At 37.9% G+C, this 23520-nt stretch overlaps 1 protein-coding gene across 2 annotated transcripts in view; it reads left to right on the plus strand.

The window, feature by feature from the left end:
- Positions 1 to 7935: 7935 nt before the first annotated feature.
- The window catches only part of KIDINS220 (kinase D interacting substrate 220), a 67210-nt gene continuing 51625 nt past the window's right edge, over positions 7936 to 23520 (plus strand). The window contains exons 1-6 of one of the 2 annotated variants that reach the window (XM_081346398.1): positions 7936 to 8406; positions 16859 to 16998; positions 18896 to 18994; positions 19728 to 19826; positions 21548 to 21646; positions 22650 to 22751. In XM_081346398.1, coding sequence (XP_081202524.1) covers positions 16891 to 16998; positions 18896 to 18994; positions 19728 to 19826; positions 21548 to 21646; positions 22650 to 22751 — 507 coding nt within the window. In that variant the 5' untranslated portion in view covers positions 7936 to 8406; positions 16859 to 16890. Of the gene's footprint in view, positions 8407 to 8438; positions 8624 to 16858; positions 16999 to 18895; positions 18995 to 19727; positions 19827 to 21547; positions 21647 to 22649; positions 22752 to 23520 lie in introns of those variants that run through there. The other variant, XM_081346399.1, reaches the window with a different exon arrangement.

The raw sequence follows: 23520 nt of genomic DNA on the forward strand, positions 1-23520 counted from the left end.
CAATAGCAAAAAAGGTCTTGATTGTTTTCTCTATATCAAAATTGTTAATTATTATATTAATCTAAATATAACACCTTACAAATAAGCTGTAATGTCCAAGTGATAAGTCACTGGAAAATAGCAAGAAATCTCCTAATTTCTATATTGCAGAATTACAGGTAGTCCTTGGCTTACAACAGTTCATTTAGTGACCATTCAAAGTTACAGCAGCACTGAAAACAATGACTTATGACTGTTTGTCACAGTTACGACCTTTGAAGCATCCACATGATCACGTGATTAAAATTCAGATGCTTGGCAACTGGTTCATATTTTTGACTGTTGCTGTGTCCCAAGGTCATTTGATCATCTTATGTGACCTTCTTATAAGCAAATGTGGAAGCCAGATTCATTTAACAACTGGGCTACTAACTTACCAGCTGCACTGATTCACTTAACAACTGAGGCAAGAAAGGTAATAAAATGGGGCAAAACTCACTTAACAAATGTCTCACTTAAGAGAAATTTTGGGTTCAATTGTGATCGTAAGTCAAGGACTACCTGTATATAGTGAATTGTGCCCCCCAAATTAAAAAAAATGACGTGATTTTCATAAAAGTAGTTGTGAAATACAAATTGATAATTCACATTTGGGATTTAATAATACATTAATCTGGTTCTAACTGAGACATCAGATTTATAGCTCTAAGTGTTATATCCTGATCTGTGGATGAAAAAGAATATATTGTGAAAAAGGTTAGCATTCAAGCCTGATATTGTTTTCATATAGATTGTCCTTTCAAACTGACTGGTCTCTTTCCAGAGTAATCCAAATGGGAAGGGGTAATCTTATGCATGATAATAGCAAATAACAGAGCTGCACAACAGATATTCAAAATATTTTGGAGAAATCGTTAAAAAAACTAGGGTTGAAAACTGAAAATTTGGCTGAAGCACTTTTAATAAAAATAAAAAAATATTTCTCTTGATAAAGATTTACAAAGTAATGCACGGTGATTTGCTTTTATGAAGCCAGCATCATTGGGCATGCACTTGATAGTTGAACCTACAATCTTGCTTCCTCAACCTTAATTTTCATGATGTGTAGATCCCATTTTAATGCTGTTGGCACATGTTGTTTCCTCAAGATAAGTGGTAGAGGTAAGAGCCCCAGCTGCAATTTCTGAAGGGGACCTCAGCAGGTTTGTTTGCTCCTAGGGATATTCTTCTACACTCAAGTTAAAATTTGGAAAGCTGTCATGGCCCACTATACTCATTCTCTGCCATGATATCATGGGTTGATTTTGGACTGGTCGCAATTCTCTGCTTAGCTTGCATTTAGTTGTACAGCTAGAAAGATTCTGGGCATCTTACTACCGTTTCTTCTGTATTATTAAATTGCTGAAGTAAACATATCATTGTGCCTTATTACCTGTTCAGTGGGCTCCAAAGCACCTGAGGACAGGATGAGAAGTAATGGATGGAAACTTATCAAGCAGAGAAGCAACCTAGAACTAAGGAGAAATTCAGTGGAATGACTTGCCTCTGCATGTTGTGGGTGCTCCATCCCTGGAGCTTTTAAGAAGAGATTGGACAGCCATTTCCTTGGAATGGTGTAGGGCAGAGGTGTCAAACTGCCAACCCGTGGGCCGGATGCGTCACGAGAAAATCGCACCCACCCCATTGCTGGCAATGGGAAAAAAGTTCCAATACGTTGCACAATGTTACGTGACGTCGCGAGTTTGACATGTCTGGTGTAGGGTCTCCTGCTTGACCAAGCAGGTTGGAGTAGAAAACCTCCAAGATCACTTCCAACTCTGTTATTTTGTTATTAACCTTTTTCTTGCGACAAACAATGAGACAAGGATCAGAGAAAGCAGATTTCTGTACTTCCCATTGGTCAGCTAGCAGGACCATGGGTAGTACTGAGCATTGTGAGATGGCAAGCATCTTCCACTCTCTCTGGCCAATACAGATATTTATGTTATCTGTTTAGGAAAGATAGAGATAGGAAAAAAGGAGAAGCAGAAAAATGACATGTCTGCAACAGATGTTGACCCAAAACTGTGTGGCTATTCTAGTGAGGGATTAGAATAGTCTAAAACACATATTCTTAACAGTTCTATTCTCAGTCTTGATTTTCCCCCAAAGGAGTGAAAAAGTAGGGAAATTCACATGGCTGGTTACAATACAGGTAGTCCTCTACTTAAAACAGTTTGCTTAGTGACCATTCAATATTACAACAGCACTGAAAAAAGAGACTTATGACCATTTTTCACATGACCTTTGCAGCATCCCCATGGTCATGTGATCAAAATTCAGCCACTTGGCAACTAACTCAGGACGGTTGCAGCATCCTGGGGTCATGTGATCACCTTTTGCAATTTTCTGACTAGCAAAGTCAATGGGGGAAGCTGGATTCACTTAACTGTGGCAAGAAAAGTTGTAAAATGGGGCAAAAATCAAGAAATATTTCACTTAGCAACAGAAATGTGGGGCTCAATTGCAGCTGTAAATCAAGGACTACCTGTATATGACACAGCTTAAACTTAATCTTGAAGGAGGAGAAGATGTAGTTAAGGTGAAAATTGTGAGCTTGAAAATAAGATTTTCTATCTGTACTCTAAAAATAGGATCTACACCTGCAATTTTTCTTTCCCTAGGGGCAGCAATTAATGTCTCATAATTCTGCCATGCCTCTCTCTTTGCCTGCTGGAACTATAAAAGGTATTCACATGCTAAGCATGGCTCTCCTTCACCATTCCTACAACTGGTGTATATATTGGCCATAGGATTTAGTTCAGGGATCATTTTGTCACTTGAAAAGAGCCCACTTCAACTCTGCTTTGGTCCAGAGCTCAGTTTGAGCTTAGAGTTGTACTATATTGCATAGTACAGGAAAAACATATAGATGTAACATTTCTTTTCCCAATAAAATGAGATGCAACATTTAGATATAGACAGTTCTGAAGAATTTGACCAGTTTCCTATTTTGGAAATACAAATAAAGAAATTTTAGAACTAGCATCCTTTAAACTATGATTGTTTAATGAAAAATGCCTATAATTTATTTTGGGGCAGAATTTGATGACTATGGAGGCATATTTGCAGATTCTATGGAAATATTAGATTTTAAATAAGATTAAAAAGTTTTATTTTGCAAAAGTTCTTAAAAATAGAAAATTGTAAACATAGATTAATTCACCTGTCCTAGTAAGTAAATTGGTTAAACTGAATGGAGAAATTAACCAGCCTCCTTAATCCTCCAACCAACCTTGCCAGACACTATCTAGATTGGCAAATTGTATTTCAAGGAGAAATTTTCATTTCTATAATCCTCCTAAGCATTACTGGGAAGGGGATGGGATACTATAGTACTCTTTGCTTTTATTCTTGCTTACTCTTTAATTACCCATTGAGAGAAATGCATCTAAGGATTTGGTTGACTAGGCATAACTACATTTGCTGGAGAGTTCACCCTTTGAGTTGAGAACATTTTCTTAGAATATGCTAATGTTTTATAGACAGTAATTTGGAAATTTCAATTTCAGCAGTCCTTAAAAACATTGTGTATAACATTTAGGAATTAAATCATATTACAGACAGTAAGGTTGCTAAAGTTCGATCAAGAGTTTTATACAATATACGGAGCCAAGACTCAAATTACTTGATGGTTCTAGGTTAAGAACTGAAATTAATAGCCTAAGCTTCTTTACTTGCTTAACCTTCTCCACAATCCTCCTCCAAACAAAATAGCATTTTTTTTGTCCACTCAGGAGATGCCTCTGGGGCCATAAAAAGGGTCCAAATAGTCACATGCAAGCTACACTTATCACTTCCTTGCATTACTGCATACTCTCCTTGTTTATTTAAGTATATCCTTATCTCTAGAATCTAGATAAAAGTCTCGTGCAATGCAATGTAATTTAAAGTTCTTGTTAGTTGTGTTGCATATACATATTCTGTATGATTAAAAGGCAGATTTTAATCACTTCCAAAATTGTCTCATTTTGTTCTGCCTCTACTTTTGTTTTAAAGGTGCCCTTCTAAACTGCAGCTATATCCATCTATTTTAAAACCTCAACAAACATGTCTCAAAAAATCCTGTAATACTTTACTGTGTTTGCTTGCCTGAAACTTTGGCTATGCTTGAAGTTTGAATTCTTATTTAGCTATGGCGATTGCAAGCTATTTGTGTCAATCAGCATCAATTCCTCTAAAACACATGTTTATGGGGATTTTGCAAAACCCTTGAAAAGGAGATTAATATCAGCTAGCCAAACTTTCTGCCATCTTTACTAATACCAGTGTAAGGAAATTGAGGAAGCTAATTAACCAGTCTTAAGTATTTTCATGTTACTGTACTAATAAAATTAGCACGGGAAGAATTAGGCTTATGTAATTTAGCAACACTGATTTGATTTAAAAGTCAGACTCATTCAGATGTGTATAAAATTCTGATGCCATTTAAGGACAAAAATCTACTTTCTGTAGAGGAAGAACTGGAGAAGCTTGTGGTGCATTCATATAACATGCTTGTTTAGAGTTAACTCAACCCTGCATTAAATAATGCTGAGTCAAACACCTAAACACATTGCTGCTTGCTAATAGTAATCTGCTGTATGATTTGTTTGTTGATATCCCACCTTTATTATTTGTACAAGGTGGCAAACATATCTAACACACCTTCCTCCTCCCATTTTCCTCACAACAACAACCCTGTGAGGTGTGTTGGGCTGAGAGAGAGGGACTGGCCCTAAGTTACCCAATTGTTTTTCAGACTCTTGTTTTCTAGCCTTATGTCTTAACCACTAAACCAAACTGGCTGTTTGTCTTTTTCTAGGATTTGAATCTAGCCTCAAAAGACTTCTTTCATTGCTAGGGTTTAAATTAGATCTTTGTATATTTGTTTCTATAAAAAAATGAAGTAATTCTAAGTCATGGTTTTACAGTTAGCATTTCTGATGACTCACAGGGATTATTAGTAAGTGAGATATACTCTTGGTCCTGCAGCCAGCTTCTGATGGTAGCAGTTAACCTTACCCTTCTTTTAACTTGTTTATAAAGTCAAATCTCCTTCAAGGTGAACTCATCTCCTGGGAACTTACCAAACAGCATGGGAAATATAGAAGTAGTTCAACCTGCTTATTTGGGGGACCTGTTTTAACTTCCCAAGGCCTGCAGCCTTGAGATTTCTTGGTAATCATCCATCCAACTACTAACCAAGTTTTGACACTGCTTAGCTTTTTGAAATCAGCCAAGTAAAATGTTATAGATCATAGAGCTCTGGCTTTAAAAAAATGCTTTGTCCAATCTCCCATCTAGATAAATAGTCCTCCATGCAACAGAAGTATTCCAGGAAAGTTCTCTGATAATGTTTGTAGGACATGCTCAGTCACATCTGATAAAAACCATGTTAAGTATTTAGTCAGTTGCCTGGGTTAAGTGATCCTCCAAATGGAGGATTTCCTAAGTAGTAATGGCTATAGTCAGCTCTCAATTTTTGTGGTCCTTTATTGTAATTTTTATACAATTTAAAATCTTGGATTTTTTTTATTCTTTATGTGCCTACGGGATATGGAACAAACAGGAAAAAGGAAGATTTAGTGGCAATAATCTCATTTATAATCATTCTATTCTTCCACATCAAGCCACAAACTAGCTTGCCCCAGTGTGTTCTATAACCCAATTGCTGTAGTGTTCTGTGTACATTGATGTGGAGAGACCTGGCCCATAGAATCTCCCATGAGTTGGACATGACTGAATGGATAACATCATTAATATCATTGTCTTTGTACATTATACAAAACCAGAAACCCAGAAGCCTGTTAAGTCCACCAACTGCGGGAAACAGTGATCAATAAACGCAACTTGTTTGCCCACAATTAGGCTCAAATCCAGTGGAATTGAATGAATTAAATAGCTTGTACCTCAGCCTCTTGTGGGAACCTGCCCTGCTAGGAGAATCCTTGTTTTACTATGATTTGTTTAGGCAAAGAATGCTAATGTGTTAACCTGCATTTAGTGTTTAAAGCTGTGAACTCAGCTCCTCTACCTAAAGGCCAGACAGACATTTTTCAAAATAATACTCTTTTCTGAATGGACTCAATTTGGACTGGTGGTTAAGGCTAGAAATTGGGAGACGCTCAGTTCTTGTCTCAACATAGCCACAAAGATAGGTAGGTGATTTTGGGCTAGTAAATTCCTCTCAGCCCTAAGAAGCAGGCAAGGACAAACTACTTCTGAAAAACCTTGACAAAAAGCTGAAGGGACTCATCCAGGCAGTCACCAGGAATCAAAAACTGACTCAATTATGCATACACTCTTTCCTGGATCTGGTTGTCTCCAGAAGTTGAACTTCAGATGAGTTATGTTACTGTTGGACAAAACTATCATTACAGTGTTTTGACTCAAGAAATAAATTCTTATGACATGTCTGTTAATTTTACTGATGCTTATGTAGAGGCAATTGACATACTATAGTCCAGAGGTCCCCAACCTTTTGAGCACCAGGGACTGGTTCCATGGAGAGGTTTTTCTGTGGACCGGAGGGGGTGAGTGTGGTTTCATGTACTGCCTGCAACCCACAGAGGGGTTTTTGCTTGTTTGTACAGATTGATTTCTGGCATGCTGCGGTCTGGTGCCAGTCCATGGACGGGGGGGGGGGGGGTTGGTGACCCCTGCTATAGACTATGGTTGTCTAACCTTTTGGCTTGCTTGGGCCACGTTAAGTGAAAAGGAATTGTCTTGGGCCGTATATAATATATATAATTTACAGTAGTTAATGTGGGCCATGAGCTGGACACATCTGTTGTCTATGCTACATCAGGTGATTTAGCAGAATATTGATCTCAGCAACTGGACTATCCCAGCAGTTATTCCAGAAGAGGATGTCAAGCGATATGAAGGTCAGCTGGAGCCAATGATGTTCACTGAGGCAAGGCTACTGTGTGGAAAAGCAGCATGGAAACTTATCTAAAAGTTGCATTTGGAGCAGTACCTATCTTGAACCACCAGGACAGCTGAAGGCAAGTTAGCAAGGTAATTAATTCTTCAAAGTTTGAACTGAGTGTACATAGGACTTCAGCCTTATACAGTATATGATTCTTGGGACAAAGGAACATCTTGTACTCTAGCTGAGTTCTCAGCTCACATTCCTGTAATCATCATTCGCAAACTACCAATCACATTTTTGTCCAGCGCATTATGAAAAACCAGTAGTGCAGTTAATGATTTCAAAAAAAGTTTCCAATTACATGGAAAAGCACGTTAGGTAAGCCTGAGCAGTACTGGACTACCAAATTCTTTGTATCCTGCTGAATCTTTTAACAGCATGCATTTAAACCTAAGCCTTCTACACATTGTTGAAAATCTGCACGCTGATATTTAAAACATGTCAGTGGAGATTCTCAATCATCCAGGTCCTGATTGTCCCGAAAGGCAACTGGCCTTTCTTGGTGTTTTCTTTGAAAACGTTTCGCTTCTCGAAACGTTTTCAAAGAAAACACCAAGAACGGCCAGTTCTCATAGATTTGAAACAGATGTTATTTCTGGCATTTCCAACTTTGTTTCGACTCCAGGGTTTACAATGTGGTCCGTGTCTGTGCATCTGTTCGTAGCTATAAATATCATCCGCAAGGAGAAACGCCTCAGTGCTGAGTAGGATTTTAAACATCTGCCAGCTGCCCTCGAAGCTTAGGACTGCCCCCAACCTCCGTTCATTCCGCCGGGACCTGAAGACCTGGCTCTTCGAGCTCTCTGGCCCAGGCTGAGGATTTTTTAATTTTAATTTTAATTGGGTTTTTACTGTTCTCAGGGTTTTATTTAATCTTTTTTAATTTGTTTTAACGTTTGTATTGACTCTCTTTTAAATGCCCTGTAAACCGCCCTGAGTCCTTCGGGAAAGGGCGGTATATAAATCTAAATAAATAAATAAATAAATAAATAAATCTGTCTTTTTCCCCCCCTCCCCTCCCCCCCGCTGCGAGACTTCGCTGCCACCGTTGGACCGTCAATTAACGGTGGGAACTCATTAGCCAATTGGCTCGGGCGGAGCCATTCGAACCCCGCCTTTTTCTTTTTCTTTTTTTTAGCGTTCGGCTACCGTCGCGGTCTCGAGCGCAGCGTCTAATAGCGAAAGGGTCGGGCGGAATCCAGCTCGGCGCGCGCTCCGGAATCTTTGCCTCCTTCGAGGGCGGGCGGGCGGGCGGGCGGGGGAGCAAGACGGGCACGCGTGCGCGCGCGCGCCCCCCTCACGTGACCTGGCCGGCCCTAGGCGAAGATGGCCACCGTCTCTCTGGGCTGAAGGATACGGAGCGCTCCCCATCCTCCTTTCCACCACGGCAAGAGGAAAAGCAACCGCGCCCTCCTCCTCCTCCTCCTCCTCCTCCTCCTCCAACGCTCGTCCCCGACCGCTCCTTTTCTCTGGTAAAGGCCTGCAAGCGAAGTAAAGAGCGGGAAGAGGAGTGGGGGTTGGGGAGGGCGGTGGTCTCGGGCCGTCAGACAAAGGGAGCCGCCTTCATTCCCGAGCTTCTCCCTCCCTGGCCTCGGGGGTGGCTTAGCCTAACGCAGGTGGCGGTGAACTGGATGGGGATTGGAGTGCAGAGAGAGCGGGTGAAGCTGCTGCCCAGTGACCTATGAACAGGTGATCGATTGATTGCCTTTCTTCCGAACCTTTCCCCTGCATCCCCGCAAGGTTTGAATGGGTGGATGCTTTGGGTGTGGGGGTCTGGGGTGGCTGAGGAATCTTAATTTTGCTGGTGGTGTGTGAGTCGTACAGGGAAAAAAAAAAGAAAGAAAGCAAGAAAATGCCTGTCCCTGGCCGTTATCTGAAATTCCGCCGGTTCTTCTGCGTGCTGGCTGCTGGAGGACAGCGTTCAGTTAGTTTTCTCTTGAGGCAAGAACACCGAAAGAGCTCGGGAAATGTCTCGGTTTGAGGCACAAGGGGACAGACTGAGCGTAATGCTTAATGTTAAATCGGTTTGGTATTTTGGCAGTTGAAAACAGGCATAAAAGAGACAGCCAGTTTAATCTAGGGGTTATTAAGGTTATAACCAGGAAACCCTTGAGTTTTAAGTCCCTTCTTTAGGCATGAAAACTGACTTAAGTGACTTTGGGCCAGTCACTCGCTCTCAGCTCAAGGCACCTCCACAGGGTGATGATTGTTGGGGGAAAATAGGAAGAGGAACGAGTCTTGGATGGTGTATAAAAATTGTTGGGGGAAAATAGGAAGAGGAACGAGTCTTGGATGGTGTATAAAAATAAAAAGGAATAAAAATAAAATACAACATATTTGTGTTTGCTCAGAATTGTTTTGATGTTTAATCCAACATTCTGAAGCAGCACTTTAGATGGGATTGTTATTTATGAATCATTATATGCTGTGTTTCACTATTTGGCCTAGGCTTCTTCATTTCTATTGATTTCGCAATTTGTAAAATTCAATTTTCATTAAACTTTGCAATTCTTTTGCAATGTAATAAGCAATAAAACTATATGTCAGTATTTTCATTAGCATCTGATAGTTATATAGGCCAGCATAATTTCTTGCCTTGCAAAGCACTTAGTGATAAATGCAGGCTCGCCACATTAGGATGACATGCTACATATGAAACCTCCTGGCAAGAATATACGTGGCTCCCTTTTATTTTGCAGCATGCCACCCAAGGTGGCAGAGTTGGGATATTTGAAAGCATTTGAGATGGCATACCTTTTAATAATTTAATAATTTAATTTAATAATTTAATTTGTATACCGCCCTTCTCCCGAAGGACTCAGGGCGGTGAACAGGGCAATACATAATAAAAAACAGAATACAAAAATTAAAAAGTGATTAAACAACTATGCCTGTAGTAATTGATACATATTAAAAATTAAAACTAATTATAAAAAACCCAACCCCATCCCGTCAGACCAGGCCAGCTTGTTCAAAAAAGAAGGTTTTGAGATCGCGCCGGAAGGAGCGAAGGTCGGGGGCTATCCGGAGCTCGACCGGTAAGCGGTTCCATAGGTCTGGCGCGCCCACAGAGAACGCTCTCCCCCTGGGGGCCACCAATCGGCATTCTTTGATCGGAGGCACCCTGAGGAGGCTCTCTCTGGGAGCGCACTGGACGGAGGGAAGTTAACGCCGGCCGCAGGTGTTGCCGTAGGTAATCCGGACCCATGCCATGAAGGGCTTTGTAAGTCATCACTAACACCTTGAACCTCACCCGGAGAGCAACCGGTAGCCAATGCAGCTCGCGGAGCAGAGGTGTAACATGGGAGTATCGGGAAACCCCCAAGACAACTCGCGCGGCTGCATTCTGCACCAGTTGAAGTCTTCGGGTGGACCTTTTGAGTTCAATGGAGCAAAGAAGTTGAAACAATGAGTAAATTGAAGCGCTTGGTTAGTTAATATTTGTGCACTCGCTATCCAAACATATTTTCTTAAAATTATTTTTGACATTTTTTACAAATTGTTTGGAAGGGTTAGAATTTACAACTAGAAAAGGGGAGCCTTAGAGCTGCTTGTCAGATGAAGTCTTTCGATATTTACCAATCTGGGGCCCTTCAGATGTGGGCAAGTTTGGAGTCAACTTACCTGGATTTAGTGATGTTTACAGGACACATTTGAACCACAACTACATTTTAGTCTAATATCTGTGAACTCAATGGTATTGTTTATGGCTCACTGTGTCTTGTAAACCAAACAGAAATCTATTAATTAAGGAAACATTGAATGAATATGTTGTGTAAACATTCAGACTGAGTAGATATTTTTCTAGCCTACTTTGTGGTTCTGTGTGATTAAACTAATGTTAATTATTGACCTTGCCTAAATGGTAAACAGTGTGTTGTTTTAAGTGTGCTAAAATTCCATATTTTGATAAGAGCGTCTTTCCACTTGTTTTCAGAAATGTCAAGGATTGGTAATAGTGTAATGAGGGAGATATTTTTGAAATGGTATCTGTATTGCTGGATAACATTGGCTTCCTACAGCATTTATCTGTAAAAAATTAAAATGAGTACAGAAGGTGAATGTTTCTCTTATATAAATTATTTTATGAGAATATTAAAAAACAAGTTGAGCCCAAAATCTGATCTAATAGACTTGAACAAAATTAATTCTGAATATTAAAAATTAAAGAAATTAGAGGATAAAAACTTTACTATTGAATAATAAAGAGTGCAGATTGCTTTTTAAACAATTGTTTAAACTGAATGAAAGAGTTCTGGTTAGCTGCAGTAGGACAACACTGTCTATGTTGTCAGGGCCATTGCTTATCTTGGGCTGTATGGATAGAGTTGCTCTAATCTTAAGCGTTCTTATTTAAAACTGCTGTGTTACTGAATTTGTCTACATAGGAATACATTAAATTTCTCTGTGGAAGCTTTACCCCACATTTCCTGAAGGTAGGTAATACTAATAATACATTGTAGAAAAAATAATAACACCTTGAAAAGTGACAACTACTAAAATTCAGGAGTGAATTATTTGTGTACTGTTCTAAAATACAGCCCATATATGTAGTCTATTCTATGGACTTTTTCTTATTTAACATTCTGCAGGCTTAAAGTCTCCTTACTAGGTAGTAAACTTTGTCATATAAAAGCATCTTTACCTCTTGATTATATAAATTAACAGTTTATGCAAAGACACTCTTTATTGTTTAAATAATAATGTTAAAGAAGTAACTGGACAGGTTTTGTGTGCAAGCTTTTACATTGTTACATTCATACTGGAAATGGTAGTATGGAAAGGTTGATATTTGGGTGCAGCTGATTAATGCTTCATATATGAAAAAGATGAAATTGAGAAGCAATGATAGGAAAATCATGAGCTTTGTCTTGGCCAGAAATTGAACTCCTAAGAATAGCACTTTAAGTGTGCACATCTAGCAAGTCCTAAAAAGTACAGAATTCACTTTATGACTCCTAAATAAATGTTTGATCCTGTTGTAGATTTTCACTGAGGTTAAAGTAGAGATGGACTGTATCTTTTTTCTCAAGGTCACATGCTTTCAAATAGTTCACAGACTGCACTGATCAACAACAGAACCGAATACTGGTAGGGACACACACATCCCTTTTATTGTTATCTGCCGTTTTCCTAATGTTTTTCTCAGGAATGGGAAGGCGTTTCTTTCTAGAAACTTGAACTAAACGTATGTTGTCAGCTTTTGAATATAGAATGAAAGCTACAGTTTGTTCAACACTTGTCCTAAAACAGTTCAGTAACCTGTGCTTTAATATTTCTAGGGATTTTTAAGAATTCATTTTCCTTGTATATCCTCTATTTTTGTCCTGCCTGACAGGTAAATCAGTAAAATAATGCTATAGCATATGTAGCTTTTGTTTTTGACTGTCAAACTCCAGGATGTGGGATCCATAGAGTGTTACAGAGGGGTATGACTACATGATACAGCTTGCTCCCAAACTATAAAAAAAATTATGCATTTTTCTTAATTGTAAGTTGGGTCAGAAGAACCTTCTTGCAAAACAACAAGACTTAAGCTGTTACTTGCAGTATGTTAAAAAAGTAAAAAGAGTTCTTTTTATAAAAAAATATAAAAGATGTCATATGTGCTTTGTTGTTTGCTTATAATTTTACTTATCTTTGATTTTTTAGTAGGCTTAGGTTTAGTAGCTTTTTGTAAATCTTTATGATACCTAGATGTGCATTGTTGCCAGTGATCCAGGCTATTTTCTATATAATACTTCTCTGGTGTCCCCAGCTTCAGAGAAAGGAAGAATCTGAAAGTTATGATTTGTGCAGTTTAAAATGATGTACATTATAGAGATTTAAAATAAAAGACATAAACGAAGAAAAGAATTAAAATAAGGCCCATGTAGCATATAAAATTAATCCAATCTTTGTCTATATTCCATTTCCATTTAAAGTTACCACTAAAAGTCATACAGAAACACTGTATACTGTTCCATTTCCTCAGTTTTAGAATATATAAATATTTCAAAAATGGATAAAATAAGCTTTTTTCTAGGGAGTCTAGAAAATTGCTATTAACCCCTTTCAACTTTAGTAGCAGTGAAATTACAAGAGTTGTGGATTCAGTCTGTTGTGTTTATTGCAATATGACTCTTCTAGAAAAGATTAGAAATTATTTTTTGTTTGTGTTGACTTTTTAATAAAGAATTATTATCCTTTTCATTCAGGAGCTCAAGGCAGTGTATATAGTATTCCTTCTTGTATTGTGAGATGGATTAGACTGAAACCATACCTGGTCTTAAGATACCCCATGAACTTCCTCCATTAAGGGTGGACTGGAATCTGAGTGTCAGTCCCAAGACATTAACCACTACCTTACATTGACACAGTATTTTTTTAAAAAATAAAGAATCATTTCAATTGAGTTAATTTTCTGGGGACTTCATGAACATATCTGTGTAGCATCATTGAGGAAGTACTTACTGTATAGGAATTATTTCAATTAATATGATTAACAAAGGAATGTATTTTTCCCCAGCTTCATTAATTTGCCATATCTGCAGATTTGATAGTCATCCATGTTTTTAGGAAGTACTGTCTGCTGACCTGCAGGAAATATTTTATTCAGTTCCTTCTTTTTTATTATTTTGAACTTCTTACTTAGAACTGATTTTTCAGAGTTACATTAGCATTCATTACATTAAAATTAAATGGAGATCTAACCACTCACTTCTGTGTACATACTGTGAGATTGTCTTACTGCAAGTAATCTGTATAATAAGAGGACCAGAATTCATTTGCTTCCTCACAGTATGCAAATCTGGAGAATTTCTATGTCGACAAGATCCTGGAGCACTGGAGAACTACCAGAGGACCGGAAAAGAGTTGATGTAGTTCCCATCTTCGAAGAAGGGGAAAAAATGGATCCAGGAAACCACAGACCTATCATCCTGACCTAACCGTACTCAGTGTGTGGTCCTCAATGGAACTGCATCTACATGGAGGGAAGTGTGTAGTGGGGGAGCCCAGGGCTCTGTTCTGGACCCAGCACTCTTCAACATCTTCATCAATAATTTGGTTGAGGGGGATAGATGGGGAACTCATCAAATTTGCAGATAACACCAAGCTGGCAGGAGTAGCCAACACTCCAAAAGATAGGCTTAAGATGCAGAAGGATCTTGACTGGAACATTGGACGCTATCTTAACAAAATGAAATTCATTGGTGAAAAAAGTAAGGTTCTACATTTAGGCAAGAAAATGCACAGTATAGGTGGTACTTTGTTCAATAGTAGTAACTGTGAGAGGGATCTTGGAGTCCTAGTGGACAGTCTCTTAAATATGTGCTTTAGCTGCCAAAAAATGCCAACACAGTTCTAGGCTGCTTTAACAGAGATAGAATCAAGATCACGTGGAAGTGTTAGTACCACTTTACAATGCCTTGGTAAGGCCACACTTGGAATACTGCATCCAGTTTTGGTCACCACGATGTTAAAAAGATGTTGAGACTCTAGAAAGAGTACACAGAAGAGCAAGAAAGATGATTAGGGGATGAGGCTAAAACATATAAAGAACAGTTGCTGGAATTGAGTATGTCTAGTTCAGGGGTGTCAAACTCAATTTCATTGAGGGCCGCATCAGCATTGCGGTTGCCCTCAAGGGGCCAGGTGGGTGTGGCCTGGGTGGGCGTGGCCTACTGGGTGGGCCTGGCTAGAGTGCGTGTGGCCTACTGGGTGGGCGTGGGCAGCTCTACATCGTTCTCATCAAGGGTGCCTATGGGGGCCTGGGCAGGAGTGGGACAGTTCTGAGGGTCTCTGGCAGAAGGAGGGTCTCTGGGCCAGGGCCAAGGCAGTGGGGGCCATTCCCTCACTGTTTCCAGGCTGGCTTCGCGGGCCACATGAAACCACTTCGCGGGCCGGATCCGGCCCCCGGGCCTTGTGTTTGACATGTCTGGTCTAGTTTAATGCCACAAAGAAGAGGGAGTCAAGCTATTCTCCAAAGCACCTGAAGGCAGGACATGAAGCAATGGATGGAAACTAATCAAAGAGAGAAGCAACCTAGTATTGAGGAGAAATTTCCTGACAGAACAATTAATCAGTGGAACAACCTGCCTCCAGAAGTTGTGAATGCTCCAACACTGGAAGCTGTTGAGAAGAGACTGGACAGCCATTTGTCTGAAAGGGTTTCCCTTCCAATGTTTTTTAAAAAATTATTATTATTAATATTATTGTTATTCATTGCACAGTCAGCCAGATGTTCAGATTGGATTTGGCACTTTTGGCATTTTTGTTTTGGATTTGGCAGATATGGATGTGGTATTACAGATATCGTCGCAGGATGGAAGCAGTTCCTAGTAAGGCCACCTTTTGCAGTTGACTAATGGCAAATTTGTCAATGCCAGTGGTGTTCAAGTAGTACTCCAGTTGTTTTGGGATTGCACCCAAGGCGCCTATTACTATTGGTACTATCCTTGCTTGCCTTTGCCACTGTCATTCTATTTCTATTTGTAGGTCTTTGTATTTTGTTATGTTCTCCAGTTCTTTTTCTTTTATATTATTATTACTATTATTATTATTATTATTATTATTATTATTATTATTATTATTATTATTATTATTATTATTATTATTATATTAGTGGCAACAATGTTAAAACAACATTGTAAAGTGTGGAATGCATTTTAGTCAAGAAGGAATGACAAGTTATGAAAGGTAACATGAAGGGAATATTGCTTTTTCATATGCACCTTTTTCTCTGGTTTTTACAAAGGCTATCAGCATATCTTTATGCTATAGAAATTTTATCTCGTTTCAAGATGAATAATATTAAGGTTTATTGAATTGGAATATAGGAGAGAATTCCATTTTCTGTTTTATCTATAACAGTACTTGTTTTCTTATTTAAATAAATACATGGTAATACATTTGCACAATCATCAGCAAAGTTTGATTACTAATGATCATTTGTTTAATCTAATTGCAAGCTGTAAATTCAACAGGATAAATACAATATGTTACCTAAGCAATTTTGTATGCCAGTGGGAAAGTTGTGGTAATAATTATATTTACACATACCACTTTGCATGAAATATAGCCTCAGCACCTGAACTTTCTGTATTTGTATGCCTTTATTATTTTTTCCTGCATTGCCTTATGTATCTTTTATCACTTTTTCCTGTGTGCTTTTATTTTAACATGTATTCTTTCAGACAATTAAAGTATCTCAAATTGATTTTCTAAGGAAACTAAGATAGTTATGACAAATTACAAAAGTATACATATGAATTTTTGCTTAGGTGTGGTTGTGGTCTTCATATTGTTTGTGCAAACTTGGGTAGATAAAGGAATAATTTGATCTCTTAGCCCTTATCTGTCCCATTGCTGGAAGTAAAAAGTTGGAAACCCACCCCTGCATTTCTGCTAGAGAGACTAGAGGCAAACTCTTAAAAGCATGAGGGGATTGCACAACAGTTGTGGTATCCATAGGTTTATTTGTTATTTCAAATAGTAACAGAAGACCTCTGTTGTAACTTGTCATATTTTGAGAAAGGCCTTAGTTGAACTTTTTTTTTTGAAATACATATTATTTCTAAGTGTTCTCTTCTGGTGTATATTTTTGAGCTATGACAATCCAAAACACTGCAGTGCTGGTAAAATATTTATATATTTGGCATCAGATGCAAAATAAAGCTGTGGCATAAAGTAAGACATTTTAAAGAGAATTTGCTATTGTTGTATCAAACTAAATTACCAAATAAAAGTTTGAAATGTGCAGCACATTTTGTTTGTAATTCATTTCTTTTAATTATTTTTTTATTATGACACTAAAAAACTGAGTACCTTGAACATTATCTGTATACGGATATAACTGACATAAATTTTTCTAGTGATAGGCATGAAGTCATTTTGTTGTCTGCCCCTTTCAGTAACTGACACATTAAAATGATTCCTTTGTAGATAACTGGCATTGTGGAACCTAACTGCTAAGGATGGCTAATCTGGTGTCTCAGAGTTTGGTGACTTACGTGGAAGAAGAAAATGTTCCAGCTGTGAAAGCATTTCTTGAAAAGTGCAAAGATGTGGATGAGAGGGACGAGGTATGATAAACTGTGAAGTAAACACTTTGAAAACTATCCAGAACAAATACTTCAGAACTTGTGGGAGCATGGCGTCTCTCTGATGTTCATTCTGTTTGCCATTTTAGAGCAATTAATTTCTGATCTTTAAATGTGGGATGTTGACATGGTCAGATTACTTTTTTGCTAGTCTGTAGCTTATCCCCTTTGCCAGTCTCTGCAGAGGCAGGGAATCTTAGGTGCCTTATTAAAGATAATTCTACCACAAGACTAGCCTGGAATCTCCAAGCAGTCCCTTTGTGTTAGTTAATCCTGGTCTCTTGCTTGGTTTACTGAGGAGTCAATAGATGAAAAAGAGACTTAGAGTGCTGGTAACTCACATTTGCTGTTACTTGGACTTCATTTGGGAAGATTTACGTAAGATAGTTGGGATAACTTCCTGCAGTGAAATCAGGTTTATGTTTCAGCTTGTATACTCTAAGAATATATGCAGGATTCTCAGTACTATGAATACTGGTAGTCTTCGACTTTCAACCACAATTCTGATCAGGACATCTGTTAAGTGAGGTAGTCACTAAATGAGTCATACTCAACTTTACAACCTTTTCGCTGTGGTTAATGAATCACCACAGTCAATAAGGGAGTCATGTATTTGTTAAGTGAATTTGGCTTTCCCCACCGACTTTGCTAATGTGTTTGCTGATGTACAAGAGCCATCTTAGCAGAATTATACCAATGACACTGCCTTGATGCCCGCTTGCTTCTAGGTCCAATTCAGAGTGTTAGGTATGACCTATAAAACCCTACATGGTCTGGGTCAAAGTTACCTTTGATTATCTGATCTATATACAGTAATATCTGCCCTGTGTAATTGGCCAAGGAAGGGGTAATTTATACCTCTGCCTTCAAAAATATGAAGAGGATGGGATGGGAGTGAGGAAGAAGCCACTCTTGTGTTATGGAACAAGTGTGACTGGTTCCCTCTCACCTATGAGCTTCAGAAAGAGACCAAGCTGTGTCATTGCTTCCTTGGGTTTGAATGCTTCTGTTGGCTTTCTTTCAGTTTTTGTTACTTTAATTCATGTTATAATTTTAATTTAATAAGTTGTTTTTGTTTGCTTGTACACTACTGTAAGCTGTCTGGAGTCTCTTGATATGATGGGTTAGAAATTATATATTTATGTTTTTAAGGCTTTAATGTAAAGGGATTAATGTTTAAATTATGAAACATTTAACAAGGATTTTTTACAACCAACAAATAGTTGCTGCCCTGTTCTATAAGATGAAATAGAATTTCAAAACAGGATCCTAGGATTCACTGATATGACCTTTTTACAAGATGTTGTTTTGTCTAAACTTGTTTCTGTTAATGCTTTTATTGAACTCAGATAACAGACAGTCCTCACTTAATAACCACTTATTTGGCAAATATTTGAAGTCACAGTGGCTCTGGAAAAATGATTTATGTCCAGTCTTCATACTTATTAACTGTTGTGATGTCCCTGCAGTCATATAATCACAATTTAGGCGCTTAGCAATCATTGTGCAACATCGTGTGGTCATATGTTCACCATTTGTGACCTTCCCAGCCGGCCTCCGACAAGCAAAGTCAGTGATGAATCCAGCAGGAGGTTGTAAGTCACGATCACCTGATCTCTCGCTTAACAGCCACAACCAGGCCTGCTGGATCTGCCATTGTAAGTGAGTGCAGTCATCAGATGTTTGGCTTAACTTTGCTTAGTGACAAAGTTGCTGGTTCCAATTGCGGTTATTAAATGAGGAATACCTCATTTGTGGTTTTTTGAGTACTGTTTTAGGAGATATGCTCCAATGTCTAATACTACATGGCATTCTGCTATAAGAATTATTACATATCCTCTTAATTAGCTTAAGTATGGCTTTTTTTGTATGATTGCAGAATGGTCAGACTCCTTTAATGCTAGCTGCAGAGCAGGGCAATTTAGAAATTGTCCAAGAACTGATAAAGAAAGGCGCCAATTGTAACTTGGAAGATTCAGTAAGTACTAAGAAGCTTATCTTGCCTCATACTTTATTTCTCCTCCAGCACATTTAATTTGCTATCAGTCTGTTTGTATCTTGAAATCAGACCTGTGAACACACAATATACAGATAAAACTGTGCCATTCTATCTTACTAAGTATGATATCACGTCTGCGAATTGTTCCTTGTTAAAGCTTAATAGTTTAAGGGAATTAATTCAGCTAGAACAATCTTGATTGGTGGCTTCTGCCTGTCCTGGGTCCCCTCAGTGAAGCAATGTCATCTGATGGGTCCTCAGAAGTGTGCCTTCTCTGTCATGGGCTTGGCCTTATGGAACAGCCTTGTCTTGGAGATATGGATGATTGCAACCCTGTTGCCCTTCAGAAAAAAACTTTTTTTCCTCAGGCATTGTGGCCAAGTTGTTAATGGAGCTGGCAGGCAGATGAATGCAAGTTTTACCTTTTTTTAGTCTTTATTTTTTATTGATTTTATAGTACTTTCTTTGATTGTTGTGAGCTGTCCAGAGTCATTGACAGGCAGAATACAAATTTAGTAATTATTATTAAGGCCTCAACATTACTTTTTTTTTTAAAGAAAAGCTGTATTGTGTTTTTATTTTGTTTACAGCTAGCTGAAAGTTCTTTCTAGTACATGAGCAGCTATATAAATTTAATAAATTAAACAAATATAAAAACCTGTTCTTAAGTACTTATAAAACTATGACATTTCCCTTCTTTGCCTTATTTTAGGATAACTGGACAGCTCTTATCTCTGCAGCTAAAGAGGGGCATACTGTTATTGTATCAGAACTCCTCGCATGCAATGTGAATATAGAACATCGAGACATGGTAGGTACATTTTTTACTTTCGTAATCACATCAAACAGTTACTTCCCCTGTATCTTCGTTAGATTTATATCCTGCACTCATGCAAACCTGCACCAAGCCTCCTTCCAGGCCTTCCCCCAACTCATGCCCTAGCCTTCTCAGTCCCTCCCCTGGCCTCCCCAACCCTCTGTAGCATTTGTATGCTTTTTACTGGATTCCTGTTGCTTTCAACTGAATGTGCATAAGGTTACTATGACAGCTGGGATTGTCACTGCTAAGTGATGCCCTCATGACATTGCACTTTCCAACTGCTAATGATGGCAGTCCCGGTCTTGAGAATTACCTCTATGCTATTTAAGGTAGGGGTAAGGGTTCCCCCGCACATGCGTGGTAGTCATTTCCAACTCTAGGGGCTCATCTCCGTTTCAAAGCCAAAGAGGACGAGGACGTCTCCGTGGTCATGTGGCCGGCATGACTAGACGCCAAAGGCGCACGGAACGCTGTTACCTTCCCACCGTAGTAGTCCCTATTTTTCTACTTGCATTTTTATGTACTTTCGAACTGCTAGGTTGGCAGAAGCTGGGACGAGTAACAGGCGCTCATTCTGTTACGCAGCACTCGGGATTCGACCCGCCAAACTGCCGACCTTCTGATTGACAAGCTCAGCGTCCTAACCCACTGAGCCACTGCATCACTTCTGTGCTATTTAGCTCTTTTTAATTATGATGTTAGAACTGATTTTGAGTATGTTATAAATAGTGTTTGGTTATTGTCTTTCTTGGAGAGTAATGCCAGAAATTCATATAGATGTTTTACATAATAGAATGCATTAGATCGAAAAAAATAATAGAATGCAAGTCTGATATAAAAAGTGGTTTATTTAAAAATTGGGAACATTTTAAATGTATAAATGATCCTAGAAGTAGTCGCTTTTGAGTAAGGGAACTTTAAAGGAAATTTAAAAATGCACTGTCCATCAGTACCGTAACTGTTCAGTGAATAACCCCATCAAAAAGGTAATATTTACAGTACTACTTAGTGTTATAAGCTGCCTAGAATTCTATTGTGAGATGGGCAGATTTTATATAAATAACACTTATACTTTTTGCATTTCTCTTTCTTTTGCCTTATTACATGCATTTCCTTTCTCTCTTGTTTACTATGAGTGTGTGTAAAAAAAATCAGCATGTAGAAAGGGCTAAGCTTGATTGAGTGGAAGTTGTGTGTGTGTGCGTACATTTTTTTAAATCCCATTTATATCCCGCCCTTCTCTAAAGACTCAGGGCGGCTTACAGTCTAAAGCACAAATCAATGTGCTTAGCAATAGCCTTCATTCCATGTATATGTCTGTTTATTGGGGCTTTCGCCTCCCCCCCAAGTGGCATTATTACAAAGTCAGCTTATTGCTCGCAACAATCTGGGTCCTCATTTTACCTACCTCGGAAGGATGGAAGGCTGAGTCAACCTTGAGCATGTTTATATGTGGAGTTGTATTTATTATATAGATATCACAAGTGCAGGTAATGCTCTGTACTTCAGATGAAATGGATCCCAAATCTTATATGCTAAGACATTTATTAATCTTTAAGGTCCTTAGATTTTGTTTTCGTTGCAACACAACACTTTTTGTGTTCCCTTGGAAATGAATATATATTGGCGTCTTGAAGATTAATTCAGCAATTATGTAGCTTAGTTCTTTGTTTAATTGTAGGAACATTATGATTTTCTGTTATGGTTTTTAGGGAGGATGGACAGCCCTTATGTGGGCATGCTACAAAGGTTGTACTGAAGTAGCTGAACTGCTTCTTGAAAGAGGAGCAAATCCAAACATCACTGGCATAGTAAGTTTTCTTTTTCCCTTTTTGCACTCAAATATTAAGATTATATCAGTTTACATTTGTAATTATCTTAAATAATATTATTTAGATAATTATAGAATGTGAGGTTGAAATTCTGTTGGCTATTAGTCTAGCATTAGTCCTTTTTAGTAAAATTGATATTACCCTCTAAACGACTATAGGTAGTCCTTGTTTAATGACTACAACTGGGACTGGCAACTCGATCATTAAGCAAAGTGATTGCTAAGTGAAATTGCAACTGTGCTTATGATCTTGCTTCAGTTTTCCTTTGCTTTACAGGCCTGTGAAGGTTGAAAATACAAGGATTGGTCATAAAGTTCCTTTTCCTCACCATTGTAAACATGAATGATTGCTAATTGAGGCAGTTGTTAACGAGGACTATTGTAATGCTTTTAAAAATGTCTCATTGCACTTTAAAACAATAATTTTAATTTAACATTATATAACTAGTTACCTGCAGAATTAATTCAAGATAATAGAAATTACCGATAAAAGTGAATATTGGTACATGGTGGTATTTGGGTAATGAAATGTTTGTAAGAAAACAACCAAGTTTAGAAAGCACCGAAGACCCCTCATAATAGAAATTGTCAATCATATAAAAAAAGACACACTCTGCCATGTTTTGCTGCTTTCAACAACATTAAAAGGAATGTTGATTACGCAGAAGAGAACTTGCTTCCATGCTCAGGAGTTCTTGTTCCATGTAGACTGTTAACTGTATTTTGTAGCTGTGCTTGAAAAACTTGTACAAATTAAATTCTGTCAATAGAGATAGAATATTGTTATTTAATTGCTATTGTTGATGAAAATATATTTCTATACTTTTTTCTAATATCAGCTATCATGATTAGGTGAACTTTTGTTAAGAAAAAATTGCTTTATTTTTCATTTTATTTCTAATATACTGGATTGATTCATACCTGATAACTGGGGTGAGCTGATAACATTTTATTCTTACCGTTTTCAATTGTTTTTCTTTAAGCAATATAGTGTGTATCCAATAATTTGGGCAGCAGGTCGAGGCCATTCTCGTATAGTGCAACTGTTGCTGCACCACGGAGGTAAAGTCAACTGCTCTGACAAGGTAAAATGAAAGCATTTGCTTAAGGCTGGAACTTAATTTTGTTAAAAAGTGAAAATTACCGTGCATTAAATTTTTGTACCTTGAACTATCAGTTCACCTATTAATAATTAATGGTAAAGTTATATTTAAAAATGTTTACTGTGAATCGTTGAATAAAACGTCAAACACTTCATTTTTTTACCATGAACCAGTGGAGTACAGTATATTTTAAAATTTAAAATATGGAACCATTTTTAAATTCTTTACAGAACACTGTGAACTATTTGTGTCCAGACCCTAGTATATAAACATTTATTAGAGTGATATTATTTGGTTTAAGCTAATCTAAATGCCAGTGGGTTTTGTCCTTTAGGTGTATTTCATTATTTTTTTAGCCGTTTAAGAATATTTAATTAGCTGTGATATAAAGCATTTTGGCAACTTTTGAAAAATCCTAGATTCATTCTTTCTTTCTTTCTTTCTTTCTTTCTTTCTTTCTTTCTTTCTTTCTTTCTTTCTTTCTTTCTTTCTTTCTTTCTTTCTTTCTTTCTTTCTTTCTTTCTTTCTTTCTTTCTTTCTTTCTTTCTTTCTTTCTTTCTTTCTTTCTTTCTTTCTTTCTTTCTTTCTTTCTTTCTTTCTTTCTTTCTCTCTCTCTTGTATTCTGTCCCTCCACATCCATCCATCTGTCTGTCTGTCTGTCTGTCTGTCTGTCTGTCTGTCTGTCTGTCTGTCTGTCTATCTATCTATCTATCTATCTATCTATCTATCTATCTATCTATCTATCTATCTA

Source organism: Vipera berus (assembly GCF_964194415.1).
Source record: "Vipera berus genome assembly, chromosome: 1".
NCBI lineage: Eukaryota > Metazoa > Chordata > Lepidosauria > Squamata > Viperidae > Vipera > Vipera berus.